Source organism: Cynoglossus semilaevis, chromosome 8 (assembly GCF_000523025.1).
Source record: "Cynoglossus semilaevis isolate Cse_v1.0 chromosome 8, Cse_v1.0, whole genome shotgun sequence".
Lineage (NCBI taxonomy): Eukaryota > Metazoa > Chordata > Actinopteri > Pleuronectiformes > Cynoglossidae > Cynoglossus > Cynoglossus semilaevis.
Genome location: NC_024314.1, coordinates 17,129,284 through 17,145,291, shown reverse-complemented (window position 1 = coordinate 17,145,291; position 16,008 = coordinate 17,129,284). Strand labels below are relative to the sequence as shown.

The 16,008-nt window shown below is 41.1% G+C and overlaps 1 protein-coding gene across 1 annotated transcript in view; it reads right to left on the bottom strand.

Moving 5' to 3' along the window:
* LOC103382523 (thyrotropin-releasing hormone-degrading ectoenzyme) overlaps positions 1-16,008 on the bottom strand; it is a 108,877-nt gene that overhangs the window by 90,950 nt on the left and 1,919 nt on the right. The window contains exons 2-4 of the mRNA XM_025058171.1: positions 15,787-16,006; positions 10,616-10,869; positions 3,664-3,937 (exon numbers count right to left, since the gene is read on the bottom strand). Of these exons, the coding sequence (XP_024913939.1) occupies positions 3,664-3,937; positions 10,616-10,869; positions 15,787-16,006 (748 nt within the window). The remainder of the gene's footprint in view (positions 1-3,663; positions 3,938-10,615; positions 10,870-15,786; positions 16,007-16,008) is intronic.

Below are 16,008 nucleotides of genomic sequence, written 5' to 3'. Positions count from 1 at the left end.
CCCGCCCCCCCTCCACCCTACTGGTCCACTTTCCTCCACATCTTTGTAGAGTACAGTATATAAAAAAATAGGCAGAAAAACAAACGTGTATTACTTCACTCAGACACGACCGCACTTTGTTAAATCAAGAAAATGTGTCGTTCTGAAATATTTACTGGATTCCCTTTGATTACTTTTTTATTCTTCGACCTGAGAAGGCACACTTTTTGAGGCTTAAACAACTTAAGTTAAGTCTTCAGGATTTCAGTTAGAGCCCGAGTCCCAGAAGAGAAGCTTGAATCCAGCCCAATCCCAAGGCCGACTCACGGAGGAAAGTTAGATTAAAGTTGAATTCCCCACAGTTTCCGAACCCAGGCCAAGATATTGACAAACAATTCGAGCAATCCAAGTCAAGAGCCCGGGACTTGGAGCCAGACTCCAATTTTTCAAGAAAAGTTGAGTCATGTCCTCAAGGTTTTTTATATTTACTGTGGCCGACTGATGGAGAAGTGAAAGTTCCTACAGCCATAAATTTGTTAATAAAGTCTTGTTCCATCATTCCGACAAATGGCATTAAAACTCATTTCGGACAAGAGCTGATTGGAGAATTGTAGATTGTCAAATACGTCGTCAAATTCGCCGGTTGTACGTCATACATTGGACTGCGCTACATTCGCTTTCTTTTGTTAGTGATGTTTTTTTGGGAACGTTTTGCCCTTCATTATGGCTCCGAGACAAAGTCCGACGCTGCTGGATTCTGATGGTACTACTGTGTTAGCATAGGTTCCAATTTACGCAAAAATCTAGTTACGTTGGACCATAGAAACGGAACTCCAAAGTAAGCCGAGCGCCCGGCGTATTCTGATTCCATTCTGTAGTTTCTCAGTTATCATTGTTCAAGTCTGCGAGTCTTTGTTGTACAGCCCAGAAGGATCCGACCACATCAGACCACAGACTTGTTCCGTACAAAAAAAAACAAAAAAACAAGACAAATTCTACAAACAAACCAAGTATAGTCCATGTTGTAGTGCTGGCTGATTAGAAACATATCAAATATAAATTTATATAAAAACAACGGAATGTGGTAAACAACAAAGACGTGTCACTTTGCCTGTAGATGTTTCTTTCTAACACCGCCGTCTCCCCAGTGGTTTGTGATTTCTCAGGGTGTTTCTTTGTCTTCCCGCTGTCGCATCTCATCTTTAATGAGACGCGTTCCCTTCAGGGAGGATTAAACGTCTCGTACAATATAATACAGATAAACAAACAAGGAGAGGATTAAGCCTGTGTGTGTGATGATGACATTAGCAGATCACACTAACTTCTCCTTATTATCCTTCCATCCTTCAGCCCACATTTCCTTCATCTACTCGGCGTTTGTTGATCTGCCCACCGACGACGCTGTAAATCCAAACACGGACACGTCTGCAGCTCATCCGATTAAAGAGACGGAACACCAAAGGACAAACCTCCGACCGTGATGTTTGATCACGTCCAATGATTACTCACTGTGGAGCCACCTGATGTTGTGATGATAAGTCAACAGACAGGTTGATGTACGGTGTGTATGTATATATGGGTGTGTTTGACATGTCACTGCATGTACAGTCACTAGAGGAAGTAGCCTTTGCCACTTCCTTCTGCATTGTTCTGGAATAAACCAATCGACTCCTATGTTCGTTAATACGCAGACGATCCTGTGGTTTATACAGCGCAGTGAACGGACTTTTGTGTTCACACGGACTTTTAATGTGAGACTCGCTGTTCACTCGATACCTCTTCGTGTGCGTTAATATTGCGTGATTTATAAATTGACACACACATGGTTTCATGTGAAAGGCACGCCGGGAATTCACAGGATATGTGGGAATTTTAATCCTTACAATATGGATAACGATGAACGCAGCATGTGTCGCACTGATCGAGTTTGAAAAATAATTGAATTCGAGCCGCGATCTGCCAGTAGGAGACTGGAGAGACAGCATCGGGTGGGAAATAGGTGCGAGCGAGTATTAATGAAAGTGATGCGGATTTGAAGTTTGAGGTTTTTGTTCACACACACGCGGAGCGAAACCCAGAGTACTTTTTACATCTTTGCTCCCAAATTTGGGAAAGAAACCTCCATCTTGAGCTGGATTCATTTAAAAATAAATAAATTTGTACTATATTGATCCCATATTTGGGAAATTGTTGTGTTAGCAGCAGATATGCTGCCCCTAGCCAGCGCCAAGCATGTGGTTCCTCTGGGAATCGAACCCAAGACTCTCTGTTTCAAAGGCAGGCATGCTACCGGCTACACTATGGATCGGAAACGGAAACAGAGATCGAGCATTACTTCGCAGGGAGAACGCAAATGTTGAGCGAAACTAGTGTCGATTCGTAGCGAATATTGTATTAAACGAATATAAAGGCACAAAGGACTTTTTCATTTCTGTCACACAAAACTACATGTTACTTCCTCGTGTTAGGTAGCAGTGAATCCTTCATCGGGGGGAAAGGAACGTCGCTAATTTCAGGACTGAAAAAATGTCTCTGGTCAAACTGTTGACTTAACAAAAAAAACTATGCTGTAAAAAATGACTTGTACATTTGTCACTTTTGTCGGCGCCGACTGAATAAGAAGGAAAATGACAAACAGCACAGATTTGCTCATTAGTTGGAAAAACAAAGGCGCAACAACAAAAGTTATTTTAGGAAGGTAACAGGAAGAAAAATAAAGATGAATTTGTTCATTACCAAAGCCAACAAGTCTGAGTGACACCACAGTAATACCCCTGCTCCCACAGACACTCTCTCTCTCTGTCTCTCTCTGTCTCTCTCTCATACACACAGGGTGGTGTAATGTTTACCATTGTCAATGGCCCAGATATCATTAGTCATTAAGGCTGCATTTCTCTAAAAATTATCTCCCACTAACAGTGAGACGCCGGCCTTCCCGTGCGTCTGTGCGCGTGCGCGAGTCGTCCTTGAGTTTGTGGCAGCAGAGATGGATGAGCTGTAATTACACTGATAGAGAGATGATGGAGGGAGGAGGGGGAACAAGGTCGTGCATGTGTTTGTCCTTGCGCGAGAACATCGATGCCTCTCCGTGCTTCTGCATATTTCTCCGTTTAAATGATGCCGTCAGTGAAGGATGATGGGATGTACAGGTCTAGACTCTCGCTTCACGGCAGGTCCAGAATTTGAACCGACAGGTTTAGAAAACTGTTCAAGACCTGAACACCTGCTGGTCGGAGTAAGATACTGCACTTTCGCAATTTCGTCCAGACACTTGGTCTAAGAATAGACGGTGTGAAATGAATATCTGATAATAATATTGCAAAGGAGGCCGACATCCCCCGACTCTCCCCATACCCAAAATCTCACTCCTGCCAACTGACCAACGTTGGCGATGCTAGCATAAAATGGACAGGTTTAAGGTAAAAGGCGCAAAAAGGCGTAAAAAGAGTTAGCATTAAAATATGTGAAATAAACAGGTCTGAAAACAAAACATGAGTGTGTCCTGGGTTTTTTTGGGGGGGGTTGCAAAAATGTTCTTATGAACCAAAGGTTGCGCAGAGGATGTTTAGGAACCACTGACCAAATCAAACACCTGATTGGCTAAAGCAGCACCAGAGAAATCACAGTAAAACCCGAATTCCTGTCAAGCCTCTGTGTTTGTGTCTGTTTTTTGGGGGGACTGACCGTGATGCCGCCCTCTGTCGTGGTCTCCTTGTAGGTGAAGTTGCACACAGCCCAGGCCAAGTAGTAGGTCGACATCCGAGGGGTTCGGGCAAAGTGATTGGTCACCCAGCCATCTTCCTCGGACACAGTCCTCTCCACAGGCATGTTGGACAGAGAGGTGTACTGCTGGTCGTGACGCAGGGTCAGGGAGAACGTGGCCTTGTAGACGGGCTCGTCAAAACAGGGGAAGGCCTTCCTGGCGTGGATGGGACTGAACTGGGTCACAGCCAGGTAACTGTGGAAGAGATCGGAACAAGATTTTTAAGAGGGTTAAAAAACAGAACGTACAAAAAATCCAGAGTAAAGAGGAGGAAGATGAAGAGGTGACAGAAGTGAAAACAAGAAGACAAAAGGAGCAGAGAGAAGAGAAGGAGGAGACGGAGGAGGAAAATATGGAGACAGGAGTATGAATAATAAACTGCGATGAAGGGAAACCTAAGAGGGATGAGATAAAGAGAGAATCTGTTAGAGAGGAGGAGGAGGAGGAGGAGGAGAAACAGAGACCTCAGCTCTCTGCAGCGACTACCACTAAGACTGTAAGAGTATTCGGTGGATTCATCTCGAACAGTTCAGTACAAATACACACATGTACCAAACGGGTTCATCTGTGGAACCAAATGTTTTCCCTTCATGTAATGGAGAGAACAACCAACGGCTGCTCACTCCAGACAGAGATTTCATTCACTCACGTCCGATGCGCTTGTTTCTACGGAAATCGCGATCTAACGACACAAACTGACTGTATGTCACAAGACGCAGCCGTAGGTTCCCTTCACTGACCAATGAAACTGAAGAAAGCTAATCATCGCCAACAGTGGTGCTCCAGGACTTTGGGGCCCTGGACCAACAACAACCTCCTACGATCGTGTGAAAACACGTAAACATGCGTTTGACGATAACGACCAGTAGCTACAAAAAAAGTTGAAAAGAAATTGAAAAACAAATTAACAAAATATGGACATATGAATCAATAGAAAATTCCAGAAGATAAATACTACATAATAAATAAAAAAGGAAACAATACATAAAAAAAATAAAAATAAAAATATTTTGTAACAGGTGGCGCTTTGACAAATAAAAAAGGAAATTTTAAACAATACATAAAAAAAGATAAAAATAAAAATAATTTTTAACAGGGTAAACTAGGCACCAGCTACAACTACAGGAAGCTAACGCACTATTTATTACAATTGTACTTCAAGCGTGAAACACATTTTACATCTTATCAACGTAAACTATTTTACCATCGTCATCCATAAAATTGTAAATTTGCACTTTTAAAATACGATTTTTATTTTTATTTTTTGTGACCAACTTCACTGACCTCCAACGTGAATTCAAGTCCAGTTACCAATGACCGGAACAAACTATAATCCAATGAAAGAGTGGCCGTTTATCATTTTTGAGTTTGGTGTAAAAATACCAAAAAAATATATATATTTTATGTTTTCATGGCAAAAGGTTCGTTAAATAATTGAGGAAACGACGGCAGTGTGAGACGACGGCAAGTGAGAGAGAAATGTCAGAATAATCCTTAGTCACAGCTCAACATTTAAACCAGCTGTCGTTAATTAAGTGGTTTTTAGACCCGAGGTCCGTCTCTGGAGTAGACTGGAACACACACACACACACACACACACACACACCACTCACACACACACAAACACACCAAACCGCAGAATCTTTTTTCTTTTCTTTTTTTTCTGCAGCAGCAGGTGGCTCAACCAGAAAAGGTCAGAGCTTCACATCCACGACATTGATTAACTCACACACCGTGTGTGTGTGTCACTCTCTCTTACAAATATACACACACACACACACACACACAAAGAGAAACACAGAACACACTTCCTCCTTATGAATTTCCCATAAGCATCTGCTGCAGCCTTGTTTCCACATCAGGTTTCTTCCCCACGGTGCTGATGGGAAACAGACTGAGAGCTGATACATTTATTATTTCTGGACGCCGTGCACGTGCACGTGGGTGTGTGTGGGTGGGTGGGTGTGCACGTTCAGTTTTGCGTTCGCATTCGTTACGGCTGCGACTGAATATTTTATCCACCCTGGATGCCTGTTCTGTTCACCACAAAGCCGTATCAAGTGAACGGTATCAGCTGACGCTCCTGTGACATTAGACGTGAAAACACATGGATTTGAACGGTTCAACAAAAGACTGAGCCGGTCATTAATCACTGCATCGGTTCAAGTCTCCAATATTTAAAGATCGGTTGGGTTTTTTTTTTTCATGATCAGACGACCAGGAAACCGGTGATCACGCCCATACTTTTTAAAAAAAATCCACAATTAGGCCATCAGGTGTGGAGGTGCGCCGTTTCACCACTGCCCCCGGTGGTAAGTTTGTTTTCTTAAGGTCATTTTGAATTGAAAAATACATGGGGAAAACAAGAATCTGTAGGCTAGGTTTGTGAAAGTTATCATTTTCTTAACTAATTTTGCTTAGGTTAACAGTTTACAAAGTTTTAGAAAGTTTTCACAGGTGTGTCTTGTCTACTGCTGCCTCCTGTGGTCAGTTTATGTCACTTGGGCAAACCCATATAATTAGGTTATATACTTTTTTGTTAAAAAAAATTGATAATGGTATGAAGAATTAATCAAAGAACTTCTCTTAACTGCTGCTATTACATTTGTTATTGCTAGGCTACTAAGTGCTAACTACGCATTTCAAAAATTAAACTATCTCTGCTTATTTTCTTGCAAACTTCTGCTCGTTATGCCATACGATAGCATACGCATATGCTAGCCCTGTTTAATTTTTTTTTGTTTTGCTAATTTTCATTTTATGAATTTAAGCAAAAACGTTTGTGTATATTAAGCTAATATTGCGATAACGTCAAAGAACCTAGGTTTACTATTTTTAGGCTCACCATCAGATTTGCTACTGTTAGCGTTTTTCTGCAGTACATTTTTAACCTCTTGCTTTTCTTTTTAGCTACTTTTAATATATATATATATAAAGGCTAGTACGTCTTTTTCTTAGTTACTCTTTGGTTCATTTTATTCTACTCTGTGATCGTAAAACAATAATCGTACTGTATGTTAATAAAGTACTCACTGTACTACGCTACACTCCATAGACGTAACATGTGATTTTTAGTGCACAGGAGCCTACGCTAAACTCCAGAAAGGTAACATGTGATTTTTAGTGCACAGGAGCTGCTGGTCTACTGCTGCCTCCTGTGGCCATTTTGTTAAAGTACATCAATGGATTTCAAACAGTAATTTATAAATCGTAAAATGCAAATAAGAAATCTAAACCTCAGACCACCGGTGCATTACTTCTTTGTTTTTGTGTGGATTCTAAAAGCCACTTTTATTTTCTTTATAGACTTTGGTGCGAGACATCGTACACAGAAAAAGGCACATTTGTTTCAAGTTTCGTTACATTTACACTTCTTGCTAAACACACTGGTGTATTAGACTTTGGCTGTCAGCGTTTTCCATTAAACTGTAAATCTCTTTTCTTTGCCCGTGAGCAGTTTCTATTAACAATAATCAGATTATGTTTCTAATATTGACTCTTTTCTTATTTGTTTGTTTCTCTGGTTTTGCTCTGCTGCTCTCTCGTCAGATTAACCTATTTATTATTTATGAAACATAGACGGCGGCTTTTAGCCACTGCTTGTCACAGCGCCGTTGTTTGCCCTGCGTCTGAATTGAAAATGAAACTAGGTTTCAGTGGAAGAAAGACGGCCGTGCTGCTCGTTTACTGCAGCTGATTAGCCTTTGTGTTTTATAGCACTTTAAATCTAAGGTTTTTGTGTTGTTAGATGTTGAAGCATCAGGTTTATCGTGTTAGCTCTTTTTCTTTTTTCAGCTCCTGCTGCTTTATCAGCTGCAGTATTGATGGGACATCAATTCAAAAGCAGTGATGATGAAAACCCGACCGATTTGTTGTTTAATTAAAGGGACAACGTTCCCAAACATCTCAAGTGATTTTCTCCCTTGCTGCGATTTTCACTCTACGCATGTTTTCACAAATACATAAATATTGTTTATGTTTACTCACATGAACCCCATGAATAAATTCATACTGACAACAACTCGCCTCAGGCTACAAACAAAGTCAACAGCTTTCATACACATTTCATATCAGACTCAGAATTCCCTGGAACCATATTTGGAGTTCTGAAAAAGAAGACGGCCAAAGCCTTTAAACTGAGTTCTGAAAAACTATTAATCATTTCATCTTCAGGACAGTGATCGCCAACCACGGCACATTAGCACGCCACGAGAGTGCACACTTCCATTAATTAGTTTAAAAACAATGATTTAGTAACTTTCTAGAATATGACAGCCAGAACAAATATTATATATAGTGAAACCTCGACACTTGATTCCGTAGCGTACCTTAGCCATGTCATTTAGCCATATTCTCACGCCTCAAGATTTATTTATTTTTGTTGTAATTACCATACAGCTCGGAATTTGTCAAATTAAATATGATAAATGTTATGTGTTTCTCCTAACACGAGTGTAAGGAGAAATATAGTTTCCTAATGTCGTGTTTACAGAGGCAGGTTGTTTGTTGTAGATCCGGGTCACCGTCACCGAGAGCCACTTCAAGGACACTTAGTATTAAAAGAGCTACTTGTTTTATACAAACTTCCCCAACAAAGTAATAATAATAAGTTCTGGGACATAGAATGTAGAAGACAATCTTCTTATCTAATACCATCGCACTCATTTGAATATCATTGTAAGTGTAAATGATTAAAAAAAAAAAACCCCACAGTAACAGTACAATAAAACATAGAACACAGGTGCCCCTGTGCACCACTTTGGTGACCCCTAGTGTAAATGCATGGGTACTGTACATAGGGAGGTTGAAGTTACTGTATGTTTGGAGGTATAGGTATGAATATGGTACACGTATTTGTAGTTGTTGTGTTAGTAACATAAACCTAGAATTAACTTAACTTACATATATATTTTTTTACTTTTCTATTTTTTTAGCGGAAACCACTCATATTTATCGACAATTCTATGCTGTATTTCCATGGCCATCATGTGTTTCTTCTTCTCACCACCATCCTCACCACTCACTTTCTTAGGACTCATCACTATTATGGAGAATAAGCCACAAAACAGAGAGAAAATCACGTAGATAACGCAAACACAATACGGAAAACTCGCAGGAGATGCGTACGAAAGTCGACAAACACGTGAGGTGAACGAGTGAGGCGGCGTGGGCTGCTCCGAGTGCTCGGCCACTGTAAGCTCGTATCTCAAATCTTTACTCATATGTCAAAAAGGCAAAAAGTTGCTCAAAGTATTGCTTGTATCTCAAAATACTCGTATGTTGGGACGCTCGTACCTCGAGGTGTCACTGTCATTCCATATATTATCTGTGACATTTTTGTGTGATGTTGCAAATTCATAAAATTCTTACGTCAAGAATCTCAAAGCTGCTTTTATAACGTTTTCCTTTTGAGTTCTTTTGTTTCGTACAATCAGAATCTTTCTTATGGTTTCTGACGTTTTCTTATCTCTTCTTAACGTGCCTCGTTTCCACTCAGTTTGGTGAAGAGGCTTACGTAGCTGCTTGTCAAGAGCGAAACAACACAGCAATACTATCTTCTTTTGCAAATGGACTACGTCCAGAACCGCTGTTTGAGAACCCTCTGTTGGATCTGGTAGTAACAACATTGGACATAAATCCATAAGACGCGTCTTTAGGTCGACGCAAACACATCATGGTTTGATCAGACAGAGGCTTCTGGTCTGTTAACTAATGAGGCAGTGGTGGACGGCACGTCAAAGCATTAATGAGAAGTTAACGAAGGCTAGGTGAGAAGGTTCTTATCGCAACAGCAGGCAGAACCGAGTCTGCTCTCTGTCTTTGAGTGATGTCGTGGCGAGAAGTCGTTGCAGATCAATATGCTCCACAGTGAGTGAATAAGAGGGTTAACTGAGCCAACGGAGCTGTTCACTGCAGATACTGTGGAAATCCAATAAAACGCACGCACACACGCACGCACACACTCGGACACACACACAAATTTCAAGATAAGAAGTGTCGGACTTTCTCTCCAGGTGCAGATTTTCTCACCGGCAGTGTCTCAAACTTCATGTTTTGATTTTTTTTTTTTCTGTCGGCGAATCAGACAGTTAGAGGTTGATTCAAAACACAGTAAAAAAAAATGTTTTATGTTTTTTTTTAATTTTTAATGAAATGTTTTTATGTTTTGTGAACTGAGGAATAATATTAGAAGTTTTAGAAGAAGAACTGTGTCCATTCTACTGTTTCTTTAAGTTTCTTTCTTTCTTTCTTTTCAACTGCGGCTGCTCCTGTTACACAACAATAAAACCTGAACCTGGAAACAGGTTTTTCTGACTTGGAAATTTTTTTTCGCGTTGCGAGCACCAATTTCTTTCTTCTGTTTTTTTTTTTCTTTTCTTTTTTTTTCATCTAAACTCAGGTTTAAACACATAGTTACCGCATGGTTATGGGTTTTTTATGGGTCCTACAGCAGTTTAAGTGAACCAGCGGCTGTGCCAACGAGCCGCCGCACGTATCTGTGGAAACACTGACGATCGCGGGCCCAGCTGGACCGACCACAGCAGCTCCTTATCAAGCTTCTCCGTGTCCTTATCTCCTCCAACTCCACGCTCTATCTCCTAATGTCATCACTACAGCCTTCTCCGACGCTCCTTAAATAGAAGAGCAGGAACAGAATCTGATCTGACACACAAACACACACACACACACACACACACTCTCTTCTCCAGCAGGTGTGTGTTTTTATAGCCAGGATGATGAATCAGCTTCCTGTGTAAAACTATATCTACACCAAAACACACAGAAATCACCTGACTCAATAGTTCTGTCAAATCTGCATGAGAAACGTGTTTCTGTGTGTGTGTGTGTGTGTGTGTGTGTGTGTGTACGTACTGCTTCTCCCTGTTCTGCATGTACGAGCTCCTGAAGAAGCCCAGCAGCTCGTCCTCGATGGCGGCGTCGTAGCTGACGTTCAGACGGTACGTCCTCATCGGCTTCATCTCGCGGTGAAGAACCACCACGTACATTTGGTTGGCCGCGTGGGTAAAATGGCGGTGCACGCGCAGGACGCCGCCCCCTGGTGGGTTGTTTGGACGCCCGCCACCGGCGCCGCCGCCGCCTTCTGCCGTGACAGACACTCTGTCCACCTGTTGAGGGCAGAAAAAAAAAAAGAAAATCGGTAAAATGTTGGTTTTTTTTATTTGGATTCAAAAGGTTATTCTGAAGGGCGGACACCAGGGGTCGCTCGATACAACTTTATCATGAGCGATACCGATACTAAAACTTGGAGGTTTCTGCCGATACTGATATCAATCGGAAATACTAGTTTACCGATACCGGAGTTTCTGCCGATACTGATATCAATCAGAAAGTTAGGTTTAGCATTTGGGCTAGGCTACTGGATTGGAGGGTTCATGTTCGATCCTGAAATTTTGACCAATATCGGATAGATACCGATCATGAGTATCAGATCGAGCCATCCCTTCGAAATTTCAGTAAAAACTTAAAATGCTAAATCGCAGGAACGACGTCAAGATGGATCAGATTCCGTTCAGTAAATCAGTACCATTTTTAGGGAACTTTGACCGAATTTGTAATTCGTCAATATTTGATAGTACTAATTGGATACATAAAATAAACTAAAAATATTTGATAGTACTAATTGGATACATGAAAATGTATACGCCGCGAAGTTCAAGAAAAACAGAGAGCGGTAAATTAACAGAAACGAAAGAAAGAATTTACACTGGCTTTTATATGAAGCTCATTAATACGGTTCTGGAAAATAACAAATAGCAGAAAATAAAGTTACATCACATGACCAGAAAGACTCCAGCGCTACTTGTTATAACATCAATTACTTTTCCATGAACTGGTTTATATTTCATAATGAAGTGAATGCAATTTGAAAACTAGAAACAAAACAAATTAGTTCCAGTGGCAACAAGGCTGACACTGGACGACAGAAGGTTTGAACAAAGAAGGAAAAAAAAGAAGTGGGTGGAGTTTCGTGATTCTGTCTGATGTCAAAGACAAGTAGAATCTCCATGGAGTTTTGTGTTACTGCTTACAGTTGATGACCGAGGCTGATATGGAGTACAACATAAATATGGAGTAATATTTAGACAAATAATTGATTTAAGACAGGGGTGTCAAATATACAGCTCGCGGGCCAAAACCAGCCCGCTTGGGGATTCAATCTGGCCCACTCAACGACTTAAAAAAAAAAAAAAAAATACACACACAAAAAATACATTTCAACAATGGGGAAAAAGACAGACTTTTTGTTATTTGTATGTAAATATGTTATGACTGCGCTGGTCCGACCCTCTTGACATCTGAACCAAAATGAGTTTGACGCTCCTGATTTAAACAATAAGAGCTGATCAGTCGAGGAGCGATGATCGGTGGTGATAAATGTCAAGAGTCGCTCATTTTTAGAGTTCCTTTCTGTTTCCTTCGCAAAAAAGAAAAACAATTTTTTCATCTGGAATTTTGAAAAACAAATCCAGATGTGAAGTGTGAAAATAGCGATGATGATGATGATGATGATGTAAGTGTAATAAATGTGAAATACTGCCTGTAATATTTCAGCAGATAAACAGAGGTCACATGATAGCACTGGCTACTGTGACAGGTCTGTGGTTGGTCACATATTAGTGATCACTGAAACCGTGTGTGTGCGTGTGTGTGTGTGTGAGATGGAGAGTGAGACTGTGTTTGATGAATGAGGAGATCGATATGAACACAAACGCTGCTGTTGCTGCTGCTGCTGTTGCTGCTGTTGTTGCTGCTGCTGCCGTTGCCGCCTAAAGGATACGCCAACAGTGAAAGGATATTTCTATACGTTGTTTCTGCTGAAAAAGCAACCCACCAACACGCTCCGTGATGTTGTCCAAAGCTCTCTCTAATTGAGTTTTTCCAGGTTGGTTTCATTTCTCATCTGTCACCGATCCCTGACAAACAACTGACCACTCCAAATTTGCTCTGAACCCAACTTTATTAATATTGTTCTGGGTCGTATCACTGCGGGCGATGAAGTCACTCGGTCTAACATTTAGGCTTTTATTATTTTTTTATTTTTTTTTTTTTAGCAGAAATCAAACATTGCCTGAAGTCAAAGAATTCTGGCACCATAAAATCGACACTAAAGTCACTTTAGAATGGGTTTTTACTGCAGCAAACCCGAGTTCCTCCAGCTCTCATTTACACTTAAGATAACTGAGAAAAAAAAAAGGAACTTAGCATTTTACATGGCACAAAGAAGTTTGCTGATTCACTGCTGCCTGTATAAAAAAAATGCATTTGGAAAGGAAAATCGTAATCCGATTCCTGCCTGTGCCAGCTCAGACTGACCACACGAGGCAGCACCGGACCAACATCTGCTATCGAGTTAAATAGAATAATTTTCAGTTAAATTTTTATTTACTTTAGATGAACATCAATTTTTCTGTCTGACCACAGGAGGCAGCAGCAGCTGCAGTTTCGACTACAGCAGGGCTGTCAAACTCAAACCATTCCAGTTGCAAGTTTTTGGCCAAACAGGTTCAACAGTTACTGAACCATGTATTGCAAATGTAAATGGATGCTGGATTAGAATTGGAAAATCAAGAAAGAAGATTTGTTTTTTAATTACTCGCCCTGCACGGAATTGGACCACCGCCTACTACCCGTCCAAAAACATCGGTACTTTTTAAGACAACCACACGCATAATAACACATAAAATGATTGGTCTCACGAACATGAATTTAACATATGTGGAAAAAAAAGTTTTGAATTTCTAATTATACATTTCTAAATCTGTTGGGTTTTTTTTCATTTGGACTTTGTAATAGAAAGTGGAGATGGACATTGAATCCAGATGTGGACTGATGTTTTGGAAACTTCTCAGCAGGTCACTGAGGCTTCTGTTTTTTTGAGGTGTTGTCCTTCTCCACCCTGTTTTTCTCTGAACTCCACATTTCTGAACCTATGACTTTATAAATCCTGGAAAAAATGAAGCACTTCTTGCAGGTTTGTTATCCTGCAGCTGCTCCTATTTTTCAACCAACCTTTTTTTTTCTTTTTTTTTTTTTTTTTTTTTTTGGCCTTGACCCATCCTGACAGCGTTTCTTTTCACCGTGCATTAACGGTGAGGAGACCTCAGGAGAGCAGAACCTCTGAATCCTCACCAACACAACAGAGGGTGAGGGCTTTTTAATTGGCCTCTCCCTAAATTAGACAGACCCCCCCACCCCCACCCCCTCCTTTCTCTTCTCCTGGTCTGACTCACATTGGTGTGAGATGACCAGCCTGAAAAACCACGCAGCTCAGGCCGTTCTCTGAGGCTTTCCTCTCACCGACGCTGTCCAAAAAAATTGGGCTGAAGCTGCAACTTTGACTGTTAATTAGTCTCGTTAAGAAAAAACCTCCGAGGCCCAAAACTGAAAATAAACATTCTTTTGTTAGAGAGAAAGCGGCTTTTCTCTCTCTCTCTCTCTCTCTCTCTCCTTTTCTATTCTGTCATGCAGAGAAGAGCACAGCGGACGCAGAAGGTTTGTTTTGAAAGAAAAAGGTCGGTAAAAGTTAGGGAAGGGAGCGGCGTAAGAATGCACCCATCCACGGGCAAACAGAACCAACCCTGACCATCTGTCACCCGATTGGTTGACAAGGGTGGGGATTATGTAGAATATATAGAGCTCCATTATGAACAGCCCCTGGGACGGGAGTCATTACTGAGTCAAATCTCTGCAGGTTTTAAAACACACACCGTTCACTCCACACAGTTTGTCATGATAGTCCCATTCTGTCCTGTGTGGCTCGGTTTAGGTTGAATGTTCCCCCGATATGAAGGAAGAACGCGCTTCCTTTTTAAAGATGGTGATTACATATTGCGATCCAAATGCGCTCAAAAACAGCCTGATTTAGAATGATAAGCAGTTCTATAAGAAAACGCACACGAAAGATCGGACAAAACGCAAGAAAAAAAATATTCGCGTGAATGCTAATGCAAGGCATTCATCACTCCAGACTTTGGAGATTGGAGATCAAAATTTGTAAAACACTTCATACGCCGATTTATAGCTACAGAGCCTCAGGATCCGCTGGTCGACTACTGCCTCGTGTGGTCCGATTGTGTCGTTAGGGTAACTCTGAATGAAGCGATTGAAAAACAACGGTGATCGCTGTGTCCCTGTGAGCTCATCAACTACAGGAAAATGACCAAAGTGCTCAGCGTTCAGAATGTATCACTTCGTTTCTACAGCGTTCACAGATTTTTTTTTTGTACTCTTTATTGTATTCTTTGACAGGATAAAAGGTTTTATAAAATAAAAAAACTACATTTGGAGAACATAAACTAACAATGACCAATATACAGTCCAGCTGCAGTGACAGTTTCTCATCCTCACCAAACCTGTTTTTTTTTAAAAAAAAACAACAACTAAATATATATATTCCTGGCAGCAACAATTCGGTTCATTTTTAGCACTCTGGAGTTACAGTCAGTCTTAAAAACCAATCGTTCTGGCTTCAACAAAAGCTGAAATCCTAACTCAACATCCTGATTTTACCACATGACCAAAATTTATTTGATCAGACTTTATAGTTGCCAGTTTGAAACCTGTTCTGGACAGACGGTATGTTGAGCAGGCATCAAAAACCCTGCTCCCCAGACGTACTGGAAAATAATTCAACCCACTGCTCCTGTGTCCTGATTTAATTATTAGGATGTTTGACCAGGACTTAACGCAAAAAAAAGAGATGAGGAATAAATTAGGAGCTGGACGAGACATTTAACAGTTGATTGTGTTTGGTAACAGAAACGTTTCTCAACTTTGACCATCATATCAGACCAAACTCTGAGAAAGTAGTTTTCTTAGACCTAACGTTAGACAGGATGGCTTTGAGTCTACGTTTGAGTGACATTTCCATACTGTGAAACAACAGTAGCCAATAAGAGTTCATCAAACAAGATGGCTCTGAGTCTCCTTTTCCAGTTTCTATCACCAGGTTTTCGGTCTTAAAATCACTTCAGATATTTGGCGACAGTGCTGAGGACACATTAAATGACAGTTTCTCGTACCTCAAGGCGGTCAGCGTGCAGCACGATGAACCTGGTGGCGTTGACACACTCCAGCTCGATGCTGACTTCTCCAGAGAAGGTGAAGTTGTCCATGTGAACTACCAGCCTCAGGTCGTAGTGTCGCGGCCTGATCGATCCCGGAAGTCGCACGTTTCTCCACGGTTGGACCGCCTCGTCGTCTCCTCTGTCCCCGGTCCGGTCCGCTCTGCTGCCGCTATACCT